The sequence below is a fragment of the Lampris incognitus genome, chromosome 7 (assembly GCF_029633865.1).
Source record: "Lampris incognitus isolate fLamInc1 chromosome 7, fLamInc1.hap2, whole genome shotgun sequence".
NCBI classification, from domain to species: domain Eukaryota; kingdom Metazoa; phylum Chordata; class Actinopteri; order Lampriformes; family Lampridae; genus Lampris; species Lampris incognitus.
This window is the reverse complement of record NC_079217.1, coordinates 8,658,586-8,685,744: the sequence shown is the minus strand read 5'-3', so window position 1 is coordinate 8,685,744 and position 27,159 is coordinate 8,658,586. Positions and strand designations below refer to the sequence as shown.

The 27,159-nt window shown below is 44.7% G+C and overlaps 1 protein-coding gene across 1 annotated transcript; it reads right to left on the bottom strand.

Moving 5' to 3' along the window:
* bckdha (branched chain keto acid dehydrogenase E1 subunit alpha) lies at nt 1-27,111 on the bottom strand. The gene is made up of 8 exons (XM_056283225.1): nt 26,951-27,111; nt 25,255-25,428; nt 24,508-24,594; nt 24,295-24,403; nt 23,352-23,513; nt 22,914-23,120; nt 22,678-22,819; nt 1-1,014 (listed from the first exon to the last, which is right to left on the bottom strand). Exons 1-8 carry the CDS (start codon nt 27,044-27,046, stop codon nt 672-674), a joined length of 1,320 nt encoding a protein of 439 aa, XP_056139200.1. The 5' UTR covers nt 27,047-27,111; the 3' UTR covers nt 1-671.
* Between the last annotated feature and the right edge of the window lie 48 nt (nt 27,112-27,159).

Sequence of the window (27,159 nt, the reverse complement as noted above, 5' to 3'; positions counted from 1 at the left end):
TGAAAACAGCAAGTCTTTATTCAGGTTTTCCACACACAAAACACCGAGTATGATTTAATATACAAGATGTGTACAGCCGTCAGTGATTTCAAACATGTCATGTAACAGCATTACTGTAGCACCTGCAAGAGAAAACCATTTATTCAAACTCTGGGGGTGGACACGCGAGAGGGGTAAAAGCAGGTAAAACAGGAAGTTCAGTTATGCACAAAGGAATCCGTTAAATCCCACAAGACAATGCAGAAATGCCGTGTGCCGTAGTACTTAATAGGATCACTGTACAAGGAGAAGAAACAGATTCAGACAGAAGTGGTAAAGAAACTGAGTCCTCTGTTTATTGCTCGTATTGTGGTTTTAGCCCCTATTTGCTTTCACATTGTAGTCCTTTTTTTTTTTTAATAAACAGCGAAGAACCTCAATGCAGACATTTTTGGGAAATACACATGGTCAAAACTGTCTAGGGATTACAGAATAATTTAACTAGCCACTGTCATTCTCTACTTTAAGGCACAAAACCCAAAGGCAAGTAATAGTGTTATTCAATTATCATCACTGTTATTCTCGTCTATTGTGGAGCCAATGATGTCATATCAAAACTATGAATCAACTAGAAAGGCCTGCGAAAGCCAATCACAACCCTCACACTCTCAACCAATCCCACATCGTGGTGGTTATTTGTCATACAGGTCGAGGGGGTAGTGCTCCTTGTACTGCTGCATGTGCCTCCACATGGACTCCCTCTGCTTGTTCAGATTGGGCGTCAACTCCTGATACACGTCTGAGAAGAGAAGGTCCGGATTGGGTTTCTGGCGCTTCTCGGCTCTCTCGAATGCCTCCATGACCGTTTTGCGAGACTGCTTCCTCCAGCTCCTCTCATCCTCCTCGCTCCACCAGCTGCGGGCAGTCATGTAGTGCCTCAGCCTGGAGATGGGATGGTCCTGCTTGTCCCAGTAGTTCACCTCATCCACCGAGCGGTAAGCCGAGCTGTCGTCACTGGTGCTGTGGTGGCCAATTCTGGAGGATCGAAGGCATTCAAGTTAATTGCTATGCGAGGGTAGGATGGGGGAAAAATAAAATTTAACTGATGAGCAATAGGCAACAGAGAAGGACTTGATAATTAAGCCAGCTCTGGTAGAGAAGGACTTGATAGTTAAGCCAGCTCTGGTCAAATCTGGCTATAGTTACAATGTTACAACTTCATTTAGTAGCCGCTTTTATCCAAAGCGACGTACATCTGAGAGGTAATACAACACAAGCAAGGGTCTAGTCAAGAGACAACGATGCCAGTAAGTGTAAAAAAAACTAGGTTCAAGTCCGATAGGACATAGTATGTGTCAAAAGGCAGTGCACAAACACCACCAGGTGGCATGGCGGTCTATTCTGTTGCCTACCAACATGGGGATTGCCAGTTCGAATCCCCGTGTTACCTCCGGCTTGGTCGGGCGTCCCTACAGACATAATTGGCTGTGTCTGCGGGTGGAAAGCCGGAATGTGCCCTGGTCGCTGCACTAGCGCCTCCTCTGGTCAGTCAGGGCACCTGTTCAGGGAGGAGGGGGCACTGGGGGAATAGTGTGACCCACGCGCTACGTCCCCCTAGTGAAACTCCTCACTATCAGGTGAAAAGAAGCGGCTGGCGACGCCACATGTATCGCAGGAGACATGTGGTAGTCTGCAGCCCCCTCTGGATCAGCAGAGTGGGTGTGGCAGTGACCAGGACGGCTCGGAAGAGTGGGGTAATTGGCCGGATACAACTGGAGAGAAGAAGGGGGGGGGGGGGAATATGAACCATGCACATCTCTGCTTCATCACCATGGATTTACAAGGTTCTGTCTATGCTCAGTGGTTTGGAGATAAGATATCCATCCATCCATTATCCTGCTCTCAGGATCGCGGGGATGCTGGAGCCTATCCCAGCAGTCATTGGGCAGCAGGGAGGCACCCTGGACAGGCCGCCAGATCATCACAGGGCCAACACACACACACACACACACACACACACACACACACACACACACACACACACACACACACGTTCACACCTAGTGACAATTTAGTATGGCCTAATTATTATATTAATAATTAATCGTTTAGTAGTGGCGATTTTAAATTGTTTGAAAAATAGTATTAAAGTTGTTAAAATATTGATTTTGGTGTCAGTCATTTCTTAACAGACATACTAACATATGCAACGCATTAATATCTCAATCGGGTATTTATCTTGACAGAATATAGAGTGGACGGCACGGTGGCGCGGTGGTTAGCACGGTCGCCTCACAGCAAGAAGGTCCTGGGTTCGAGACCCGGGGTAGTCCAACCTTGGGGGTGGGCCGTCCCGGGTCATCCTCTGTGTGGAGTTTGTGGGTTTCCTCCGGGGGCTCTGGTTTCCTCCCACAGTCCAAAGACACGTAGGTCAGGTGAATCGGCCGTACTAAATTGTCCCTAGGGGTGTGCGTGTGTGTGTGGGGGGGGCCCTGTGATGGCCTGGCGGCCTGTCCGGGGTGTCTCCCTGCCTGCTGCCCAACGACTGCCGGGATAGGCTCCAGCATCCCCGCGACCCTGAGAGCAGGATAAGCGGCTTGGATAATGGACGGATGGAATATAGAGTTTAAAAACTGGGCAGTCATTTTGACCGCCCACGGTCATTCTAGTAGTTTTTAAGTTCCGGTTGTTGTTTGGGACCGTTTCAATGGTTATTTTCAACACAGAAAACACATATTGCTAATCTAACCAACGTAACAAGGCCTATAAAACATAAAATGTAAAAAAAAAAAAGAATTGAAAATACCCACTGAAACAGCCCAAACAGAAAACCTACAGAGAAAACAAATAATAAGAGAACAACAACAGAAAGACTCACACATATACACACACGCACACCAAGTCCCATCTCTCCCACCAGTCAAGACTCATGTGTACTTCATTATTACTGTTATCAGGGTACCCTGCTGTCACTGACCCGATTACAGCCCAAAAAAAAGCATGTCCTCCTATGCCCGCAGACAGTGGCACCAGGAAACAATAAACCTGTTTTTGCCAGCTCAACTGTCTCATTTTAGCCAGAAGGGAACTTCCTGGTTCTCATCATCCCCCAACTAACCCATTGCTCAAGTCCCCACCATAGCACTTCTCAGACACCGTGTTTTCTTCGTTGGCAACTAAAGCACTCGCGTGCTTGTTGGTTTGTGTGTTAGTGTGTTTGTGACCACAGAACTTGAACCTGTCGTGCAATTTCTTTGCGCTAAAGACTTCCCTTTTTATGCGCATCTGAATGTGTGTAATGCAGCTGCTCGTTATGCGGAAGCTGCTGTAGAATGTTCAGACATTTTTCTTTTCTTTTCTCTGCAGATTTGGAGATATAGAGCTTTAAAATGTTCACACCCTGGGCGTATCTTAACGATGATGATATGGATCAACAGGGCTGAGATGACAGATATGCCCATCTCCCAATTCAACATTACCATGACGCTTGGGTATGCAAATGCTACTCTTGAGTTTTGCAATTCCGCAAGTATTGCAATTCGATCTGACAAAGTAGAGATTTTTGTTGCTTCTCTAACACTAGATCATGGGAAAACGTTGAACCATGCACATCTACAGACTGTGTATCATGAGTCGTATTTCCAAAAACAATGCATACCACACGCCAATCAGTCATTCTGAGTTTTATTTCAGCAGCATCATTGCTATACTGCATATAAAAGTGGTCAATAAATAGTTTGGGGTTTTTTTTTGTGGCTTTTTTCCCCTCTTTTTCTCCCCAGTTGTACTCGGCCAATCAACCCACTCTTCCGACCAATCCCGGTCGCTGCTCCACCCCCCTCTGCTGATCCGGGGAGGGCAGCGGACTACCACATGCCTCCTCCGATACCTGTAGAGTCGCCAGCTGCTTCTTTTCACCTGACAGTGAGGCGTTTCACCAGGGGGACGTAGCGCATGGGAGGATCACCCTATTCGCCCCCAGTTCCCCCTCCCCCCTGAACAAGCGCCCCGACTGACCAGAGGAGGCGCTAGTGCAGCGACCAGGACACATACCCACGCCCGGCTTCCCATCTGCAAACATGGCAAACTGTGTCTGTAGGGACACCCAACCAAGCTGGAGGTAACACAGGGATTCGAACTGGCGATCCCCATGTTGGTAGGCAACAGAATAGACCGCCACACTACCTAGATGCCCGATCCCACTTGTTGTATTAATCAGAGTATTGATTTTAGTCAGGATTGCCGGTCGAATGTACTTTTTGAAGTTAAGTGCAACATTTAGCTGTTCCTGCTCATCGAGCTAACGCCATATAAAATAAAGTAAATAGTGCTGTCAAAATTAATGTGCACATTTTTGTGATTAATTTAACATAAAAAAATGCAATTAATGCAGCTGCGTTTTGTTTACTTCCTGTGGCAGCTGTGCGAGGCTGTTTCACAGGCACATCAGGTATTCGGTGCATGGAGCTGTCTTTTCCTACTCTGCTCCTCACCGGACTGTTACAGCATGTAACCTTCGTGTCCTCTTCCTCACTGCAGTAGGCTTTATTTGTTCCCAGCCCTAATCCCCTCATGGAAAATATTAGATATTCTACTATGCCGTGCCATTGGGGCGCATCTGGGACTCCGTGATCAACACGTAATGAACATCGTGAATTCACGACACTTTAAATTCAACTGGCACTTGAGGATCGAACACTTTTTTTTTGGGTAAACATGTTATTGATTTTCAAATTTATTGTCCCACAAGAATTACAAAACATGTATGACTTCATACAAAATATGTATGACTTCCTACATGTTTTGTATGAAGTCATACATGAGGGATGTATGACTACATGAGGGATGTATGATATGGGAGGGAGCTCGGAGTAGAGCCGCTGCTCCTTCGCATCGAAAGGAGCAAGTTGAGATGGGTTGGGCATCTGATTAGGATGCCTCCTGGGCACCTTCCTTTGGCGGTTTACCGGGCACAGCCAACTAGGAGGAAACCCTGGGGTAGACCCAGAACTCGCTGGAGGGACTACATGTCCAATCTGGCCTGGGAACACCTTGGGAATCCCCCAGGAGGAGCTGGAGGGCATTGCTGGGGAGAGGGACGTCAGGAGTGCCCTACTTAGCTTGCTGCCACCGTGACCCAAGCCCGGAAAAGCGGCTGATGATGAACGAATGAATGAATGTATGACTTCAAATTAACTACTCATGTCCCAGATACAGAGTAGTATTCATCACATGTATTAACAAATTGGGGACAAAAAAAAAACAAAAAAAAAACAAATGTGAGGGGGAATGCTCATTACTGTAATAGGACATTCATGGCTTCTACCCTACTCTTTCAAGGAGTTCCTGTAGGGAGTCATAGAAATCCAGAAAGGGCCTCCATATCTTAGCAAATGTTCCAGATGACCCTTTGAGTGTGTATTTAACTTTCTGTAGATGTAAGGAATGTATAACATCTTTGACCCAATGAAAAAAGGATGGAGGAGTGTGTTGTTCCCATTTTTAACGGACCGAACGTCTCGTAAGCAGCGTGGTGAAAGCTATGATCACCTGGGCTTTATTTAGTAAGAGAGCATGAGATTGCTTTGATGTTAAATCAAAGAGAGCACAGATTGGGTCAGAGTCAAATTGGATGTCAAACATCTCACTAAAATACAATTAAATGGCGGCGCATGTAGACGCAGCGACCACACTTGGACCAATCAACCCGGTGTTTTTGTTGTCTAATGTGTCTGACACTGCGAGAAAGAACGTCAACTCTACTGGGAAGCACAATTACAACCGTAAAGAAGTTTTGGACATTGGAAATATGATCACACATGGTCCCATACCAGCTTGTTTGGACGATCTGTTGTTTTCTCGGCTTATTACGCGACCCAGGCCCCATCACTACAGGACATCCCCCTGCGGCTACTCGCTTGAGAAAGTGCCAGAGGTGGTGCGAGAGGACCTGGAAGCGCGGCATCCATGCTAGGCTAAAAGCTAACCCCTCCAGACCAGCTCTCCCGCCCATTTTATTTGCAAACGTACACTTTCTGGAAAATAAAGGGAACTGCATACGGCTTTGATGGCCATCCCAGGGTGAAACTAAGGACTTGTATTTTTGTCTTCATCGAAACCTGGCTTCACAGCAACATTCCGGACACAGCCATACAGCTAGACAGGCTAGCATGCTACCGAGCCGATAGAGCATCATCTTTGTCAGGTAAACCCGTGGTGGTGGCTTGTGTGTTTATATTAACAAGGAATGGCGAGCAAACGCTGTGATGGTCTCCAAACACTGCTCTCCACTCGTGGAGTTCACAGTTGTCAAGTGCTGGCCATACTATCTGCTGAGAGAATTCACTGTTGTTGTTATTGTGGCCGTGTACTTGCCCCTGAGCGCTAATGCCTCAGAGGCACTGCGAACCACACAACGTAATCAGCAAACAACAAACCACATACCCGGATGTATTTTTCATTAAAGCTGGAGATTTCAATTATGCAAACCTAAAGACTGTATTTCCTTAATTTTATCAACATGTAAAATTTGCCACCAGGGAAAACAACAAATTGGACCTAATTTACACTAGAAGAATGCATACAGAGCATTCCCCTGCCCCCACCTTGGAAATTTGGAAACTCAGACCACACCTCTGTTATGCTAATTCTAGCATAAAGGCTACTTCTGAAACTTGCCAAACCGGTTCAGCGACAGATCAGGGACTGGTCAGAGGAGTCTATTTCAGCTCTTCAGGACTGTTTTAAGAGCACCGACTGGGGCATTTTCAAAGCGGCAGACTCCTCTGGTAAGCACATTGATCTGGAAGAATACACAGTGACAGTGACAGCCTACACCAATAAATGTACAAACGACGTAACAGTCACCAAAAAAAACAATTTCTTCGCAGCCCAACCACAAGCCTCGGCTGACAGCGGAAGTCCGGGCACTGTTGAGGACCCAGAATGCTGTATTCAGATCCGGTGATAAGGCAGCACTCAAGACAACAAGGGCCAACCTTTCGTGTGGCATCAGGGAGGCAAAAAGACAATATGCACAGATAATTAACAGCCACTTCGCTGGCAGCAGAGACGCACGGCACTTGTGGAAGGGCATCCAGGCCCTCACTGGCTACAAGCCTCCTCAGACCTGTGGTGGTGCCCCCACCTTCCAAGATGCACTGAATGACTTCTACACATGGTATGAGAGACTGAACAACGTGCCGGTGGTAAAGACTACATCCCTGATGGATGACTGGGTTTTGCAGGTGACTGCAGATGACGTGAAAAAGACCCTCTCTAGAGTCAACCCACACAAAGCTGCGGGTCCAGACAGAATCCCAGGCCGAGCCATCAGAGACTGTGCTGAGCAGCTGGCAGATGTCCTTGCTGATATCTTCAACATCTCGCTGTCCCAGGCAGTCATCCCCACGTGTTTCAAGTCTACCACCATCATACCAGTGCCAAAGAAGTCCCCTGTGTCCTGCCGCAATGACTACCACCCCATTGCACTGACTCCCATCATCATGAAGTGCTTTGAGAGGCTGTTCATGAAGCACATCAAGTCCAGCCTCCCCTCCACTCTGGACCCTCTCCAGTTTGCATACTGCACTCCACAGAAGATGCCATAACCTCTGCTCTTCATCCAGCCCTGTCCCACTGGGAGAGAAAGAACAGCTATGTGAGGATGTTGTTCACCAACTGCAGTTCTCTGTCTTCTGCTGTTGCAGTTTTGAACTGGCTCAGTTTATCTTCTGTGATTGGAAGGTGTGCTGACAGAAGATTAACTTCTATTTCCTCCTCTAACAGATGTTCATACTGTTCCTGCAGATAAGCCCTGCTGAGTGTATCTGCTATGTGCAAGTCTTTTCCTGGTTTGTAGGATACATGCAAGTCAAAAGCCTGCAACCTCATCAGCATCCTCTGGAGTCTGGGAGGAGCTCCGTGTAGTGTTTTTTTGAACACTGACTCAAGTGGTTGATGGTCAGACTCTATTTGTAGCCGTTTTCCATACAAATACTGTTTGAACTTTTCACCCATATACATGGCTAGGAGTTCTTTTTCGATTTGTGCACATCTCTTGTGTGTGTCAGTAAGATATATTGACCCGTATGCCACTGGTTGTCCATCCTGCATTATTACAGCTCCCAACCCTTCAGAGCTTGCATCCACTGACAATGTGACTGCCTTGATTACATCATAAACCTTGAGCACTGGGGCATTGCTTACCAGTTTTTTCAGCTGTTCAAAGCGGCTTTGCTGCTGTGATTCCCAATGCCACTCGACATCCCCTTCCAAAAGCTTTCTGGGGGGGGGGGGCACTCACATCTGACAGGTTTGGGATAAACTTTGAGAGGTACCGCACCATGCCTAAAAACCTCATCAGTGCTGCTTTGTCATGTGGTTTCGGCATGTCCATTATTACTCTGACCTTTTCTATGTCTGGCTTCAGGCCCTCTGCATTCAGTGTGTGTCCAATGTATTGGATTTCAGTCATTCCAATCTTACACTTATCTTTGTTGAGTTTGAGATTAATGCTCCTTATCCTGTCAAGAAGCTGTCTCAGCCTTTTGTCGTGTTGTTCCTTGTCTGCACCCCACTCTAGAATGTCGTCCATGACATTCACAACTCCTTCCAAGTCCTCCAGTCTCTGGGTGACGCATGTCTAGAAAACCTCCGCAGCTGACGAGACACCAAAGGGAAGGCATTGGAATCGGTACCTACCGAATGGTGTGTTAAAGGTACACAACGTAGAACTGTCCTCATCTAGCTGTATTTGCCAGAACCCGTGGTTTACATCTAGCACAGAAAAGACCTTTGCATTTGGCATCTCAGCTACAACCTCCTCTACTGTCCGTAGGGGGTAGTGTTTCCTCTTTATAGCTTTGCTGAGGTCTTGGGGGTCTATACAGAGTCTTGTTTTTTTTGTTTGGCTTCTGGACTGTCACCATGCTGTTAACCCAGTCAGTGGGTTCTGTCTGTTTTTCAACCACCCCAAGTTTCTCCATCCTCTCCAGTCCACTTCTGATTTTGTCTTTTAGGGCTAAAGGCACCTGTCTGGGTGCGTGAACAACTGGAGCTACTGCTTGATCTATCTGAATGTGATGCTGTCCAGGCACACACCCCAACCCTGTGAACACATCGTTGTATTCTCTCAGAATGTCTGTTTCTTCTTCTTTATCCACTTTGTGCAGTCTTTTTATTATTCCCATTTGTGCGCAGGAATCTCCCCCTAAGATACAGCAATGCTTGAAAGTTTGTGAACCCTTTAGAATTTTTATGTCTGCATAAATATGACCTAAAACATCATCAGATTTTCACACAAGTCCTAAAAGTAGACAAAGAGAACCCAATTAAACAAATGAAACAAAAATATTATACTTGGTCATTTATTTATTGAGGAAAAAGATCCAATACTACATATCTGTGAGCGGCAAAAGTATGTGAACCTCTAGGATTAGCAGTTAATTTGAAGGTGAAATTAGAGTTGGGTGTTTTCAATCAATGACAATCAGGTGCGAGTGGGCGCCCTGTTTTATTTAAAGAACAGGGATCTATCAAAGTCTGATCCTCACAACACATGTTTGTGGAAGTGTATCATGACAAGAACAAAGGAGATTTCTGAGGACCTCAGAAAAAGCATTGTTGATGCTCATCAGGCTGGAAAAGGTTACAAAACCATCTCTAATGAGTTTGGACTCCACCAATCCACAGTCAGACAGACTGTGTACAAATGGAAGAAATTCAAGACCATTGTTACCCTCCCCAGGAGTGGAGCATTGTTACATTACATTACCCTCCCCAGGAGTGGTCGACCATCAAAGATAACTCCAAGAGCAAGGTGTGTTAATAGTCTGCCAGATCACAAAGGAACCCAGGGTAACTTCTAAGCAACTAAAGGCCTCTCTTACATTGGCTAATGTTAATGTTCATGAGTCCACCATCAGGAGAACACTGAACAACGATGGTGTGCATGGCAGGGTTGCAAGGAGAAAGTCCCTGCTCTCCAAAAAGAACATTGCTGCCCATCTGCAGTTTGCCAAAGATCACGTGGGCAAGCCAGAAGGCTATTGGAAAAATGATTTGTGGACAGATGAGACCTAAATAGAACTTTTTGGTTTAAATGAGCAGCATTACATTTGGAGAAAGGAAAACACTGCATTCCAGCATAAGAATCTTATCCCATCTGTGAAACACGGTGGTGGTAGTATCATGGTTTGGGCCCGTTTTGCTGCATCTGGGCCAGGATGGCTTGCTATCATTGATGGAACAATGAATTCTGAATTATTCCAGCGAATTCTCCACCCCCCCTTTTTTTTTTCTCTCCGCAATTGTACTTGGCCAATTACCCTACACTTCACATCCGGCTTCTCACCCACAGATACAGACAATTGTGTCTGTAGAGACGCCCAACCAAGCCGGAGGTAACACGGGGATTCGAACCGCCAACCCCTGTGTTGGTAGACAGCGGAATAGACCGCTACGCTACCCAGACGCCATACCAGCGAATTCTTAAGGAAAACGTCAGGACATCTGTCCGTGAACTGAATCTCAAGAGAACATGGGTCATGCAGCAAGACAGCGACCCTAAGCCCACAAGTCATTCTACCAAAGAATGGTTAAAGAAGAATAAAGTTAATTTTTTGGAATGGCCAAGTCAAAGTCCTGACCTTAATCCAATCGAAATGTTGTGGAAGGACCTGAAGTGAGCAGTTCGTGTGAGGAAACCCACCAACATCCCAGAGTTGAAGCTGTTCTGTACAGAGGAATGGGCAAAAATTCCTCCACGCCGATGTACAGGACTGATCAACAGTTACCAGAAACGTTTAGTTGCAGTTATTGCTGCACGGGGGGGGGGGGGACGACCCCAGATACTGAAAGAAAAGGTTCACAGATATGTAATATTGGATAATTTTTCTCAATAAATAAATGACCAAGTATAATATTTTTTGTCTCATTTGTTTAACTGGGTTCCCTTTATCTACTTTTAGGACTTGAGTGAAAATCTGACGATGCTTTAGGTCATATTTATGCAGAGTATAAAAAATTCTAAAGGGTTCAGAAACTTTCAAGGACCACTGTAGGTGGGAAGTTGGCCTCTGTTATCTGGAACTCCATCTCATGCGCTTGAGTTTTGTACTCACATTTCAGCGTTGCCATGCCCAATGGTACCACCTGGTGGCGAAAATATGTCACCAACTTGGAGCTGGACCTCAATAGTGGTGCATCCTTTCCAGCCACCTGTCGAAAGCTTGCAAAAGGTAACACGTTACAATCAGCACCAGTATCTAACCTGAATGTCAGCTTTTGGCCATTCACTTTGTGTACTTCAGTCCATTTTTTCTGTTTCATTTTTTCTCTCTCCTTTTTTTTCTCTCCTTTGACACTTCTCTCCATTTTCTGAAAGCTTTCATTCGGTCTCTTTGTTCGGCACATGCGAGCATAGTGGGTTTTTTTCTTGAACACACTTTATATGTTTGACCGTAAGCGGGACACTTAAGAGGCTTATGTTTGCATCCACACTTGCTGCACTCACTTTTCTCATTGACACTGCTATCTTTGGGCTTTTTTGCTAGTTTCATTTTACTTAGCTTGTTCACCGTCACTTCACTTTCTTCATGTAAAGCTTTCAGGTGGCTTTGTGTAGCTTCGTTAGCTCTGCAGATATCAACAGCTTTACTCAAGGATAGTCCGGTTCCCTGAGCAGTCTGGCTCTGACTTGATCATTAGTAACTCCACACATGATGTGGTCTCTTATCAGTAAGTCTGTGAGCTGCCCAAACTCGCAGTTCTTAGCTTTATTTTTTAGGTCAGTCACGTATGCATCAATTGATTCACCCTTTCCTTGGACTCTCGAGAAAAACATGTGTCTCAGGTAAGTTATGTTCCTTCTTGGCTCACAGTACTGCCGAAACTTTTTCAGTACATCCAAATCGTCCACATCATTATCAGAGTCCATGGTATTAAATACCTTTATAGTGTCGTCTCCCGCCACATGTAAAAAGGTTGCGCACTTCACCTTTTCCGACTTTTCTGAGATGCCGCTCGCTATCAGGTATAACTCGAACTTCTGGATCCACGAACGCCAATTTTCTGCCAGGTTTCCTTCCAGGCACAAGCTGTTCGGTGGCTTTAGTTGCTCCATCGTTTACTTCTGACACCATGTCATAAATATATTATTATTTGATGAGTGCATACAAACTGAGACGGAGAGCTCTGCATGTGTTGACTCTTTACCGAGTGATTCTTGTTCTGTCACGTTACAGGTTGTTCAGCAGTTAACAGCGCTCCTAGTGGCTAAGCGCTATTACTACACATCACACAATGCGTCTGCGTCAGCCGCCGTTAGCAACAGTGCAACCTTTTGAGCATTTTCCATTATGTTGCCCCCAATTGCAGTCACGTACAGGTCGAATCATTGTTTGAACTTTCTCCATTTTTCTTCAACGTTCCCCATCAATTTTAGTTCAGTTGGAGGCTTTAAGAGATGCTCCATCTTCTTCCGCACCCGCGTGGCGTGACTAGCTAAGCTTACACTGATAGCACTAGCAACTAATGTTAGTACTTGCCGTTCGATTTCCAACTTTTTGGCCTCTTAACTCGTCTGTTCATGAGTCTAACATCAGTTCGACAATTCCTGGTACCATGTCGTGTTTTGTTGTCGAGTCTTAAATAATATGAGGCGACTTGTGGAACCTTCAGTCTCCATCTATTGCACAATTCCCAAGAAACACCTGCGACTGGTTCTCCGAGCCGCTTTTACCAATTACGTCATTTGATACGCAGTTCACGTCATGACGTATGACGCAGTGCGCCGTTCTGTCTCCTCTGGATGGTTACCCTATGGTTGTTGCTAGATCCAACGGGGTGTAGGCACGGAAGTAGACGTGATTGGTTGTTGGTTAGGGTTAGGGTTTAAACTCTTTTTGAATTTCCATCGTTAGCAAGCGTTAACGTTAGCTATCGTTACAGTACGATCTGCCAATGTTAAGGTCAGTTGAAAGCTAGCTAGCTAAATGTTTCAGTGCGCATCGTTTGGGTCAAGTCAGTGTGCTTCGAGGTTCTGTGCTGTAGCTCTGTCTATGGCTGTAGGGGGGGAGAAAGCATCGACACCTGAGACAGGATTCAGTGGAACAAGTTGGTTGGGTGCCTTCAGCTCGCTCTGGTATGCCTGTTATACGACTATTGCACCTCCTGGACCTGTTCTCGAGGTCGTCAACCTTCAGTTTCGGTTGTTCATTCTCCTTCACAAGATGACCAGTTGTAGATTCAGCGTAATTGCTCTCCCCTGGAAATCTATCATTGACGTTTCAATGGGCTGAATTGTCTGATCGTGTTTGGCAATAGTAGCATGGATGGATGAAATTTGTGCTGCCAAGTTTGTGATAATTTGCTCCTCCATGCCGGACAGTAGTGTAAACTACTAATAAGACACGTTAGCCCCTAGCTAACAGGTCTGACACTTTAGCCGAGCGGTTATTGATGTCGCCTTGTGGTGCAGTACACCACGTATCGAATCCCGCACCGGGCAAGAAAGTAACCGGTTACATTGGTGGCAGCGGTGGGATCCGGAAGTGTGCAGATCCTCATAAGTCTCTTCGGAGTGCGGGAAGAACAAAGCACGAGGGCGCGCTTCCAGGAGAGGGTGACGGCTGTAAACTACTAATAAGACACGTTAGCCCCTAGCTAACGAGTCTGACCCTTTAGCCGAGCGGTTAGTGATGTCGCCTTGTGGTGCAGTACACCCCGTATCGAATCCCGCACCGGGCAAGAAAATAACCGGTTACAGTAGTTTCTATATATCAGCCAAAGTTACCGCTGTGTCGCTGCCGTCGCCATGCCTGTGGTGGTTGTTAGTTAGCTTAGAACGAATCTGCCATGTTGACTGCCATTTCCCTCATGTTCTGCTTTTTTGTCTTTGGTTGTGGTTGTTTTGCATGTTGAACTGGCTATAAAGGACATCAAAGCCAGTTTTAGAAGCGGGTTCTCCAAAGTTTATACGGGCAAATAATACAGCAGATATCAAATAAACGTTGAATGGTGCGACAGCTTTTCTGACTTACTGCCTATGCCGCCATTCGCCAAACCGGCGAGCATCGAACATTTTTTGCTAATTATCATTTATATTAGTGAATACAAGAAACTACTGCCTTCGAATCTGATATCTAATTTTAATGGCTTTGATAGTTTTATTGGAAATCTGCAGTTCACAGGAGAGAATCTGTGTGCAAAGTTAAAAAGACGCTATTAAACAACAGTATTTAAAATAAATATACTTCCTTTGTGTCGATCCTACATCAATTCCGTGATTTTTAAATTTAAATATCCATTATTACAAGCTTCAGTCTTAAGAATAAAACGTGATTAATCACAATTAATCACAAATTGTGCAATTCGATCAACAGTCGTAAAAATAAAATTTATCATTCATTCATCTTCAGCCACTTCTCTGATGTAAAGTCGCGGTGGCAGCAAGCTAAGTAGGGCACTCCAGACGTCTCTCTCCCCAGCACCACCCTCCAGCTCCTCCTGAGGGATCCCAAGGCATTCCCAGGGCAGATTGGACATGTAGTCCCTCCGGCAAATTCTGGGTCTACCCTGGGGTCTCCTCCCAGTTGGCCATGCCCGGTAAACCTCGAAAGGAAGGCGCCCAGGAGGTATCCTAATCAGATGCCCGAACCACCTCAACTGGCTCCTTTCAACGCGAAGGAGCAGCGGCTCTACTCTGAGCTCCCTCCGGATGTCCGAGCTCCTCATCCTATCTCTAAGGCTGAGCCCAGACACCCTATGAAGGAAACTCATTTCAGTTGCTTGTATCCGCGATCTCACCCTTTCGGTCACTACCCAAAGCTCATGACCATAGGTGAGGATTGGAACAAAAATTGACTGGTAAATTGAGAGCTTTGCCTTCCGGCTCAGCTCCCTCTTCACCACAACGGTCTGGTACAATGTCCGCATTACTGCCGATGCTGCACCAATCTGCTTGTCAATCTCCCGCTCCATCCTACCCTCACTCGTGAACAAGACCCCGAGATGTCTGTGAATGTTCTCATTCATCCAGGTCATGGTTATCCAAAGGAGTTGAATTAAGCGCAACTGGACTTGGTATATATCCGTGAAGACGTTTCGCCTCTCATCCAAGAGGCTTCCTCAGTTCGTGCCTTTCTGACTAGACCAAGCTAGTCAAGACCCCGAGATACTTGAAATCCTTCACTTGAGGCAACAACTCATCCCCAACCCGGAGGGAGCAATTCACCATTTTCCAGTACAGAAGCATGGCCTCAGACTTGGAGCTGCCAACTCTTATCCCAGCTATTTCACACGCAGCTGCAAACCGCACAAGTGCACGTTGGAGGTCACATTCTGATGAAGCCAACAAAACCACATCATCCATGAAGAGCAGAGATGCAATTCTGAGGTTCTCAAAACGGACACACTCCTCACCTTGGCTGCACCTTGAGATCCTGTCCATGAATATCACAAACAGAATCGGAGACAGGGGTCAACCTTGGCAGAGTCCGACACCAACCGAAAACGTGTTCATAAAAATAAAACGTTCAGTCAAAATGAACAGAGCCCCTGAACACTGCACACAGCACAAAGGCGAGCCTTTAAATTAACATCCTTCACATATGAAACTGAATTTGAAAACTGTCCTGTCCTGATTCAGGAAAAAAAAAAAAAAATCAATGGATCGTTACAGCCCTAGTCATGTGCAACTGATATCCATGTAAATGCAGGATTTCACTCCAACCAAACACAACGCCAGCTGATTTAATTCATTTCGTCTCCCTACTATTTTTGAAGGAGTCCTCATTAGCAATAGCACCTGGTCTGGTTTTACATGTTGTTGATTCTTGACGTCACATGGATCAACACCACCTGGGCTAGAAAGCTTTTAATGAACCAATCAACTGCCCATGGCCATCAAGTTCAAAATGTCTGAACTATGTAAATGGAATAAGTTCAAACAACTAATGACCTACTATCTTTGATATGCAGTATTACAATTATATAACCATGACGATGGTTACTAAACTTATTTTAGGTAAAATACAACCCCTAGCTGTTAAATTATTTTTGTAGTCCATGTTAATGTTCACCTCAATATTTATTCTCAATTTTTTTTTTAAATCATTCCATTTGACAAGTCAGACATAACCCAAGATAAGGTGTATAGTTATTAAACTACAGTTACTTAATAGAGATAAAAGCAAAATATATACTGTCCTGAATCTTGCCACTAATTTACTAAATGTAGACTTTCAGCAAGACCACCCATCGTTATAGCAGCTTCCTTTAGACACACTGTCTAATAAATGTTCCATTATGTCTAAGTGCTGATCTTTAGGGGAAATGACACCTTTATGTTCTCAACTTTATACTGACACCAAGTGTTTCATTTGTGGTTGTGGTGTAGTCGGTGCTGATGAAGGCAAAGATATTTCGAGAATCTATAAACCAAGCTTCCTGACTGCAACAGTCAGACTACAACGTATTTCCCAGACTGCAAGTCGCAATGCAGAACTCACTCTCATCAAAAATGTGTTGTTGTGAGGAAAAGAAACATAAATCGCTTCGGTGTTTAAGTCGCATTTATATGGTATGGTACAGTAGTGATGAGTGGGTCAGGCTCCCACCCGACCCGTTATGAGAGCCAATCCCCACTGCCCGACCTGCTAAAATATGCGTTGATTAACCGCCTGAACCCGAACCGACCCGCAAACCTCCAAATGTAGTCTAGGCTACAGCAAAGTGAGCAGTGTTACACTACTTTGTTTTTGGGCTGTTTGCCCAGCATAATATACTGATTGCAAGGCACAGCCTATTGTGTCTCAGCCTAATAGCGTCGGGGTCCAGGCTACTAAATAAACAGACGAATTGTTCCAAACGGTGTTCCTTATTGTTCAATAGCAGCAAAACAACCCTTCATTAAAGACACGAACTCAGTCTCTCTCTCTCTCACACACTCTCTCTCTCTCTCTCTCTCTCTCTCTCACACACACACACAAACATCTTCTTTCTGACCTAAATAACAGTTTCGGTGGTGTAAACCAAATCTGCGGATACCACTCACAGAAAAAAACTGGTAGGTGAAGCCTCAACACTCTAAAACACATGCATTGACCACAACCCCGATCACAAATTGATGAATCTGCTTGCATGCGTTTCTGAGTGTATATTTTTGTGTTTTTGCATATGTTCGCGAGAGAGAGGAAGAAAAGGTGGACTAGTAATGCACAGCCAGGGGTGGGCAATCTTATCCAGAAAGGGCCGGTGTGGGTCTTTGGTCCAACCAAGCAGTTACACTCTTGTGTCGCCTAATCAAGTTCCTCAGCAAAGACTCTACTGGTTGACTAGGGGCGTCAGGTGTGTAACTGCCTGGTTCAAACAAAAAGCTGCACCCACACCGGCCCTTTCTGGATAAGATTGCCCACCCCTGGGCCTCTAGCCTATTGCACACAATGTTTGTGTAAGTTTTTATTTATAACACTCAAAACGCTGCTTTGTCACTTTTTGACCCTCCCGTCCGAACCCGTGATATTTTCTAGTAAGCTTACCCGAACCAGTCAGACCCGCGCATCACCATGGCACAGCATTTTCAGTTGAGTCAAATTTAAACAGTGCCATCTAGTGGCCTTATTGGAAATGCAGTGTATGCCTCTCAAATTTACATTTTATAAATCGCTTTGGAATATAAAGCAGGACCACGCAGATAAGTAAAAAAAATAAAAAAAATAAGTGATTTATAGTCTGGGAAATATGGTAATCTAACCCCCCCCCCCCAACATCCATATATCTGGCTACAACAAGTTCAGTTATTACTACCAAGCTCATCTGCTGACGGCTCCATGAAAAGCAGCTAACAAGAATAAATGCAGCTGCAAGCAGCAGTAGAGGGGGCCAAGCACAAATGTAAAATTGTAATATAGAGTTCAAGTCAGTGGACAATGTTTGTTAGCATATACACAACCGAACACAGATGGGAGTATTTCTTAAGACTGCCATTTCCATTTGGCCAGAGGAGACAAGCCCACAGACTTGAAATGGTGGATAGCATTTACAACTTCATTGCTGACCAACTGGATGCAATTGAAATCCCACGATTGTGCAGAAGTGTTAGTTCATCTTCATTACACCTACTTATTTTTTTAAATCATCACATGTTGACATGTATAGAGTGAGGGATAAAAGCATACAATTTAAAGGGCAATAAATCATTTTCTAGGTGCAGTGTAAAATGGAAGTACCATGCTAAGTGGTGTATACAACATAGATGCATAGGACTCTATACAAAAATGCACTTTAGTTCAATGAGCAATTAATTTGTTGACCATTTATCATAGTTCACAGGTTAGTTATGATTTTGATTTTGCATGGGTGCAACGAGAGTTGCAAGAAATGCTATAAGCACCTCACTACAAATTAATGTGACTCAAGTGTGTCGACATTTTTAAGTAAACAAATACAGGGGATTGAATACTGCAACACTGCTGAGATTGACTCCCTTATTGACCGACTACGCAGGGGTGTCAAACTCCAGGCCTCAAGGGCCGCAGTGTCTGCAGGCATTTGTTGCAACCATACACTACACCACCTGATTAAACTAGTTCCTTTCCCTCCTTGATTCAGGAGGTGAGCTAATTGGTTAAATCAGGTGGTGTAGTGCACGGTTGCAACAAATACCTGCAGACACTGCGGCCCTCGAGGCCTGGAGTTTGACACCCCTGGACTACAGTAAGGGAATAAGGATCAGTTATGCAATTTCGATTTTCCATAAATGCAATTGATCAATATATCTGAAATTCCATATCGACATCCAAATAAAACAGGTCAGTTTTTGAATCTGGTGAAGACTGAGCTCAGAGTGACAGCAGAAGCATAAGAAGAAAAAAGCAAGAGGAACTGATACAATAGGGTGTCTATGGACATCAACCAACCCCCATGCTAGCATTCACATTCACCAAGCTGTCCTGGTCGCTGCTCCCCCCTCTGCCGATCCGGGGAGGGCTGCAGACTACCACGTCTCCTCCGAGACATGTGGAGTGGCCAGCTGCTTCTTTTCCCCTGACAGTGAGGAGTTTCACCAGGGGGACGTAGCGCGTGGGAGGATCACGCTATTCCCCCCAGTTCCCCGTCCCCCCCTGAACACGTGCCCCGACCGAACAGAGGAGGTGCTAGTGCAGTGACCAGGACACACACCCACATCCGGCTTCCCACCCGCAGACATGGCCAATTGTGTCTGTAGGGATGCCCGACCAAGCCGGGGGTAACACGGGGATTCGAACCCGGAGATCCCCGTGTTGGTAGGCAACGGAATAGACCGCCACGCCACCCGGATGCCCAAATTAGATGCGTTTAGCATTGTTGCATGCACGTCAAAAGTTCCCAACAATTAGATTTATAAGATTTGTTAGTTTCTATGTATGAGGACAGTTTATGAAAAAAAATGTTTATTAAATCATTTTTAGGGACGAGTTTACTGTTCCTACATAGCCGAATAGTGACATAGAGTACATCACACATGATAAGCCATATGTTAGTAGTATTACCCGCTGGGTGGCTGCTTTAGATGCAACTAGGGCTGGGCGATTTGGCGTAAAAATAAAATCTCGATTTTTTTTTCTTTTTCAAACTAATGGATAATTTTCAATTTAAACTTCGATTTTTTCCTCAAAGAAAAAACAACCCAACTAAAAAGACCAAGGCAAAAATTTAAATAAATATTTTCTTTATTAACACAATAAAGTAAATGATTACCAAGTAGTCTTGGACTAAGTGAACAAATCAGTTGTTCGGGGGGGGGGGGGGGGAACAGCACCACTGAGCTGTCATTACTGTGCTAAGATTGTTTTTTTTTAACCAAATTGAAACAAATAAAAAACCTCTTGTAGGCCATCCCTGAGAAATACTTGTAAAATTTAAAAAAAATACAATAAACAATACAATACATAATACAATACATAATACAATGAATAACAAAAAAATAACATGTCTTAACTTTCTAGGAAGCCTACAGGTTTTTGGTGGAAGACAAGCCTGTCTACTGCCTCTGGCTTGAGGCATGCTCTTTGGCATGCTACAGTGTTACCCCCTTGGACTGAAAACCCTCTCTGAAGGGGCACTTGGGGCAGGAATGGAGAGATATTTCTTGGTCAGATTACTCAGTCTTGGGAAGGTAGCTTCCACCACTGCAGTGGGTCTGTGTCGCAGTCTGTCTCAGATGACAAAAAGTAGGATGACGGCTCAGCTTCAATTTTGTCCTGCTCTGACTGGGAGGTAGACGACACCGTCCTCTTGAAGAAGCTTGCTCGAGTTTTCTTCTTCTTTGTTACAGACTCAGCTTCCTCTTGGTGCACCTGCACATGTGCCAGGCTGGGATTTGCTTTCTCAGCTTGAAGAGACATCAGTCAGCTCTGTAACAGCTCCTTTCTCAATTCTATCCACTATGTCATCTGCTATGTAGGCTGTCACTGGGGGTCCATGAGTGAGGCCATGTGCAGGACTTCCTGTGTTACAGGATCATTGCATTTACTGTTGAGGTACTTGAGTAATGTTGCTGTTTGTTTGATGAGCTCGGTCTCACCCTCCTCTGGCTGCAAAAGACTGTTGTTTAACAGGTGGGGTACCGGTTTGAGGTGGGCAACACTCACGTAGGCCTCACCAGTTAGGGCATCAGTGAATTCCTTCAGAAGACTTAACACGTTTATTCATTGACTCCAGCAGGTCAATATCCTGCCAGATGGGCACCAGGTGCCTGCTTTTCTTGTCTGCTCCCAGGACCTTTGCCATGGCCTTCTCCTGTTCCAACACTCGCTCTACAATCGGTTGTCTTGAACTCCACCTGGTTGTGGACTCGGTGCTGAGAAGGTAGACCGAGCCTAACCTGTCCCACTGCCATATCTCCTCTCTTCTTCCAACTAAAGGAGTAGGCACTTACAATCTTTTTGCAAACCCGATGGCACGGTCAATCCATGGATCTTTCATACCATTCACTGTAAAAACAACAAGAAAAGGGAAGGAAAAAGGGCAGAAACCAAACAGGAACATTTTAGAATGGCACCATTTAATCATTAATGTGACAAAGACAGCATTCACATTGTGATAGTGTAACACTTCCTAATTAATCTTAATTCTGTTTGACAAACAAACAATGTTTCACACTGTGGGTATAATTTCATTAATGCATAACACACACACACACACACACACACACACTAGTATTACATTATTTATGCAGTTTTATAAAATAGTAAGTTCCGGTCAAGTAATTTGATTGGACAACAGCATTCCAAAGAGTGTCGATACATAGTATAACGGCACTGGGATGATTTACTATTTATGTATGACTTTGCTTTACAGATTTCTCATAAAACCATTGATTACACCAATGCGAACTTAATTCACATTTACCGCCAGCGCAAATGTGGATAGGTTTGTTATGCATTGTGTAGCCACTTACCGATGGCATAGTGAAGCCTGTGTCCAAAGCATTGGTGGCTGGGCCATTCAGTCAGTCTCAAGGCTTTAATCACGTTACCGCTGTGCGTAATTGACAAGACGGTCTTCTCGAAGCTTCCAGGAGTCCAATGAGTCTTTCAGCCCTTGACCCATTACATCGCCAGTGTGGTCGTCCGGGAAGTACGATGTCTGCAGGCTTCGCAGGCTCCATCAATAAAATGCACGGTCAGACTCATATGGGTTCAGCTGGACCGTAAGTCGGTAGTGGAGGAATAATAAGATGTCTTTTAGCTACTCTGCAACTCCAGCTCTTGTTTTGTTATATAAATTAGGCAAGCATTTTCAGCGAAGTGCTTGCGGCTGGGCAGCTGACATTTCGGATCAATCGTTTGCATCTTCTTAATGAACCCATTTTTTTCTATGGTATAGATGGTCACCTTATCTTTTGCGATGTCATACGTCACCGCATCCGTGATCGCCCGCCACCAGGGCCCTTTCTTGTCATAAGGAATGACAGTTAAAAATGCTGCTGACCAGGTTACCTGTTTTTTTGCTGGCACTTTGTGGCTTAAGCGGGCATCTGCATCTCTTAGTGCGACACATTCCTGCCACTCCACCGCACGTCCCTATCACAACTGCTGGAATAAGTTGGTTGTATTCCCTTGTCGTAAAGATCAACTTTCTAAAAACTTTACACAGAACAGTTAATTGTTCTTATCTGACCACTTGAATCCGAACCACTCCCATACAACTGAAGTAACACTAGGTTTTTTAGGAATGAGTTTTTCATTTGTGTTCGTGGACATCTTTATGGTCTGTGGGGACTAAGTTTTGCCCACATTCCTGAAAGTGAGAGATCCACCGCATTTCCTTTTCTAGAACCTTTTTAAAATTGCAATTTCAAGTTTGTGTCTCTGCAGACCGGAGACTTTGAGAGGGGCGGGGTAATTGTACGCCTCTGTCAATCACAGGCTTACAATCCTCTGTCAGTCAAAAACTAAATCCAGTGTGGTTAAAGTTGGGATGGGTGTCGACATGCCCACGCTCCAGCGCCACGTTTGTCTGCAGCTACCCAAAAGTCTCCGGTCTGCAGAGACACCCTACTCCACGATTTTGCGGTTCTGCCATTTTCCTATTTGTAGTAGAGTAAAAATGCAAATTAATCAATTAAATCGGGGAAGAAAAAAAAAATCGCCCAGCTCTAGATGAAACTGAGAAACTCAGTATTTAGAACATTCAGTCAAAACATGAACTAACCTGTAAGTCATGGCCTCGATAAGGAAGGGCTGGTTCTCTGCCACAGCTCTGCGGCGGGCCTCTTTTGTGGCATTGTACACAGCAAACACATCGTTCCCATCCACCCGGATCGACATCATGCCGTAGCCGGGACCTCGAGCCGCTGTTACGAGAGGGAAAGATGGTGCATTTACACGGGCAAGTTCCGATCTCTCAATCCCAGCACTATAGCAAATATGCCAAGTAAGACCTCTTACCGATGCCATCGCCCCTGTACTGCTCATTAGTGGGGGTAGAGATGGCATAGCCGTTATTACGACAGAAAAATATCAACGGGCATTCAAGAGTAGCGGAGAAGTTGAAGCCGGCATGGGCATCCCCTTCGCTGGCTGCTCCTTCTCCAAAGTAGCAGATGACGGCTCGGTTTGAGTTCTCTCTCTTAATTGCATATGCAGCCCCAGCAGCTGAAAGAGATATTAGTTGATCCATAAACTATACATATACTGTTATGTGGTGGTTTTACTTATACAAAAAGCAGTGCGCACACAGAGGCGTCAAGGTTTTGGAACAAGCATGGACCCCTCATAAAACAATGTTCAAAAAGCAACTTAAAAAATACTTTACAAAAACGCTTAAAAGAGGCATAGTAAACAAAATACTTTACAAAACAGCTTAAAAGAGGCATAGTGAACTACCCTGAGGAATCTGGGTGGCCAAAGGAGAGGAAATGGTGACAAAGTGGAGGTCTTTGCTGCCATAGTGGACCGGCATCTGCCTGCCCTTGCCAAGGTCATCTGCATTGGCGTAGCACTGAGCCATAAACAGGTTCAGTGGAAAACCACGGTACATAAGTACTCCTACAGGACAGCAAAAAAAGTGTTCATAATTTCAATGACAATGATGATTATATTCTTGAATTGCTTCCCTGTAAACAATAACACTTAGTTCAACTCAATTCAATTTATTGTCATTAAAAACAATGTGCAGGCACATGTTAAAAACGCAGTAAGGGCTGTGGCTTCCCCAAAGAGTGCAAGACAGACATAGACAAACAAGATGAAGACTAAAAGCTAAAGTAAAAAAAGAAAGAAAAAAAAGAGCACGAGCATAAACATATTTACAGACATTCAGTGGGTAGCCGGGTTCAGGTGAGTAACAGCTTGGGGAAAGAAGCTGTATTTGTGACATTGGGCTATACAAATAAAATTGACTTGACTTGACATTTTGAGCCTGGTAGTGCAGGCTCTGAGGCTCCTGTAGTGCCTCCAAGAGCACAGGCGGGGAAACAATCCATGGTTGGGGTGGGTGGGATCTCTGCTTCAAAATTTTAAAAAGCTGCTTTTAAAGCAGCTTTAAAATGTTTATTACCGCTAGGAAAAAGTATAAATTTTAAACAATTGAGAAAGTAGGATTCAAAACAATATCAAATTATATTAAAGTAGGATTCGAAACAATATCAAATGATATTAATAACAATGGATAGGCTCAACATAAAATTGTTATGAGAATTTTCTAAAAAAAAAAGAAAAAAAAAGAAGAAGCAACATTTCTAAGAAACAGATAATTATAATAACGATCGAGAGAAAAAAAAATCTAAAAGTGGAAAATCCTCCCACAACAAACACTGTAAAACCTCACCAGCTTCTCTGTACTGGCCAAAGACTAGGTCATTTGAGTCAAGAGCTGCTGCACTGCCAATGTGTGTCCCTTCCTCACCGTAGTTGGTCATGTAGAACGAGATCCGGCCCTGGAGCAGAAATCTGATCAACATTTTGCTCAGATTGTGTTCCTTCTGGATATATTTAAAAATGGCTAAAAAGACCATGAGTCACCTGGCAGACAGTCCCTCACCTGTCGCTGGGATTCATACAGAATTCGATCCATTGTGTTGAGCAGAGTCATTTTCTGGTAAAAGTTCAAAACGGTCTCTTTGGAAAGCTTGGGGAAGGAAAGAGTCTGAATTAGTACTCAATAGCTCATTAAAAGTGGCTTCAGTAGTGGTTTAATCTTGGGTGGGAGGCAAGTGAAAAAAAATGTATCCACACAACCTAAACTGCTCAGTTTAACGCTAACATCTGCCACCTCTATATTCAGCTCCATAGGCTACCTGAAGCTCTCGCCCCAACATTGAATGTTTCTCTGGCCCTCTGTTAGAAGGCTTTGGGTGACACAAGTGGATGTAAAAGAAAGCACTTATGCTGAGGCAGTGTGAAAGTTGGATTCGATGATATGTCTAGGCTCTACAAACCAAGAACACCTTTTTTTTTGGACATTTTACTCAACTTATTGTTTTGGCACTTATCTCTTTTTATACTTCAGAGATATAATAACTGCCTTTGATGAAATAATTGAAGTGAATGGTATATGCAATACAAGGAGAACGCGTGTATGCATAATGTCCTATCTTGTACTGTAACTCTATAAGCATACTGAGAAAAGAAACTGAGAAAAAAAAAACTTAACCAGCAACACTGGACAACATGGAGACAAATAGCTGCAATTTTGAATATATTTCTTTTTAAATATTGGAGGGTATAATGCCTCCCAAGACTTTCAGTGGTCTTTGAAAAGCCAGAGCCCTGGCTAAGCATACTGTACCTGAGGGTCTTCAGAGGGGTTAATGATCTGACCCTGCCGGTCCATCACACGGTACACAGGAATCCCAGAGATGACATTGGGCTGTATGAATTCAAGGCTATTCACAAACTCAGCTGAAGCTCCAGGGAACTGAGGTTTATCTGCTGTGTCGAAGGGCTGCTGCCGGTGCACTGCCTACACAATCACGGGCAAAAGTTGGCTGCATGTTAAGCGGTAGTACTAGAGCCACAGCTTGACACCATTCATATTCTTTTCATACTGGACGATTCAATTTTTGAGGAAAACAATGTTTCCACCAAGGATGGCAGCAGGTCCCAATCTTCACTTTAACCATAGGTGTTTCTAGCCCATTTTTGGGGGTGCTGCAGCACCCCTAAATTGAACCCCAGCACCCCTAAAATTGAAGAGATTTTTTATTTTTGCTGTATGTCCATGTTTAATAAGCTGAAGAAATGTCAAAACCATATCCAGTATATGGTTTAAACGTAATATTTTAACAACAAAAATACAGCACCACCACCATGCTTCGAAAATGGTTTGATCCACCCCCCCCCAAATTTATCTTGCCTGGCTGGCCAGCACTCTGGGTGCTCAGCACCCCTAAAGCTCTGATCCTAGAATCGCCCCTGACTTTAACTATTGCCTAAATTAACATTAAAAAAACGAAACTGCTCTACTGACAACGAATCAAGCATGCATGATTAGCAAATGTTCCCCCAACAATCTTCTAGGCTTGTTTGCATGCGGCCATTCAGTCAACGACTACACCAGGGGTCCCCAATTACTTTTCATAGCGGGCCACTTTTAGGGCCACTTTTAAAACCACGGGCCACTCAACCTCCAGCAGCATGTTGTTCGTTGGTTTGTTTTGGTGTCGATACGTTGCAGGTATTATAATTTAAACAGAGATTTTTCATCTATTTTTCGATATATTACTAACCTTACTTTTACTAAGAAATTTAAAAAAAAATTTGGTAGGGAAATAAAAAAAAAACCTTCTGGCATTTCTCCAACAATTCTCGCGGACCCATAAATCAACCCGTCACGGGCCGGACGTGGCCCGCGGGCCGCCTATTGGGGACCCCCCTGGACTACGCCTTCTGTGACATCAGTTCAACACAAGGCGAGAGCGTTGCTAAAACTTGCTGTTAAGATTTGAAAAAGGAACAGACGCACCGGTGAAACTTGCTGCCAGGTTTGAATAACGAACGGGCGGTTGTGTAAAACACAAAACGTGAGGATGGGGGAAACGCGGTTCGAATAGGGACCAGCGCTCCACACGCCCCCAGGCTAACGACCAATGAAAACGCAGCTAGCCAACGGCTACGGAAGTGTTCGCTAACCGCGCTGCTGCGTAAATACTAGACCCTCGGCACGCTCCACACGCCCCCGGCTAACGACCAATGAGAACGCAGCTAGCCAACGGCTACGGAAGTGTGCTGCTGCGTAAATACTAGACCCTCGGCAATGGCCAAAAAAGAAAAGAACCTGTCAATACAATGGGCCTATCGTCTCCGTGTTATGATTCTAACCGTGAAAAACGTCTAACTGAGTTAAGTAGCCACGCAGTGACAGAAGATACAAAACCCCCCCCCCCGCCGCCAGTGGTTAGCTTCCCAGCTAACGCGCAGGAACTCGATTCAGCGACCTTTAACGCTAACGGCACGCTTTACCTTTCGCGGCATTTGCAACTTACGCTGACTCGAAACGCCCTCTGCTGAAGCAGCCTGGACGCCTTCGGCCCTGGAGCTTGCCGCAATGCGCGGAAGCATATGCCATACATTTTGCTCATACTTCCGACGGTCGCCGTCAGTCACGTCGGCGCTCGGCTTTGCTACAGCTTGGCCTAACGAGCTGGTTTCCAGCGATTTGTTTTCTTCCCTTTTCTTTGTTGTGTTTACTGGC

Bases quoted from the DNA above. Each gene is read 5' to 3' on its own strand.
- bckdha (XM_056283225.1), bottom strand. From the start codon at position 27,046: ATGAGCAAAATGTATGGCATATGCTTCCGCGCATTGCGGCAAGCTCCA. The intron at 22,820-22,913 runs GTAAGAGGTCTT...CTCTCGTAACAG, and splicing joins GTACAGGGGCGATGGCATCG to CGGCTCGAGGTCCCGGCTAC. The intron at 1,015-22,677 runs GTTAGTTCATGT...TCGATCCTCCAG, and splicing joins ATCGAGGCCATGACTTACAG to AATTGGCCACCACAGCACCA.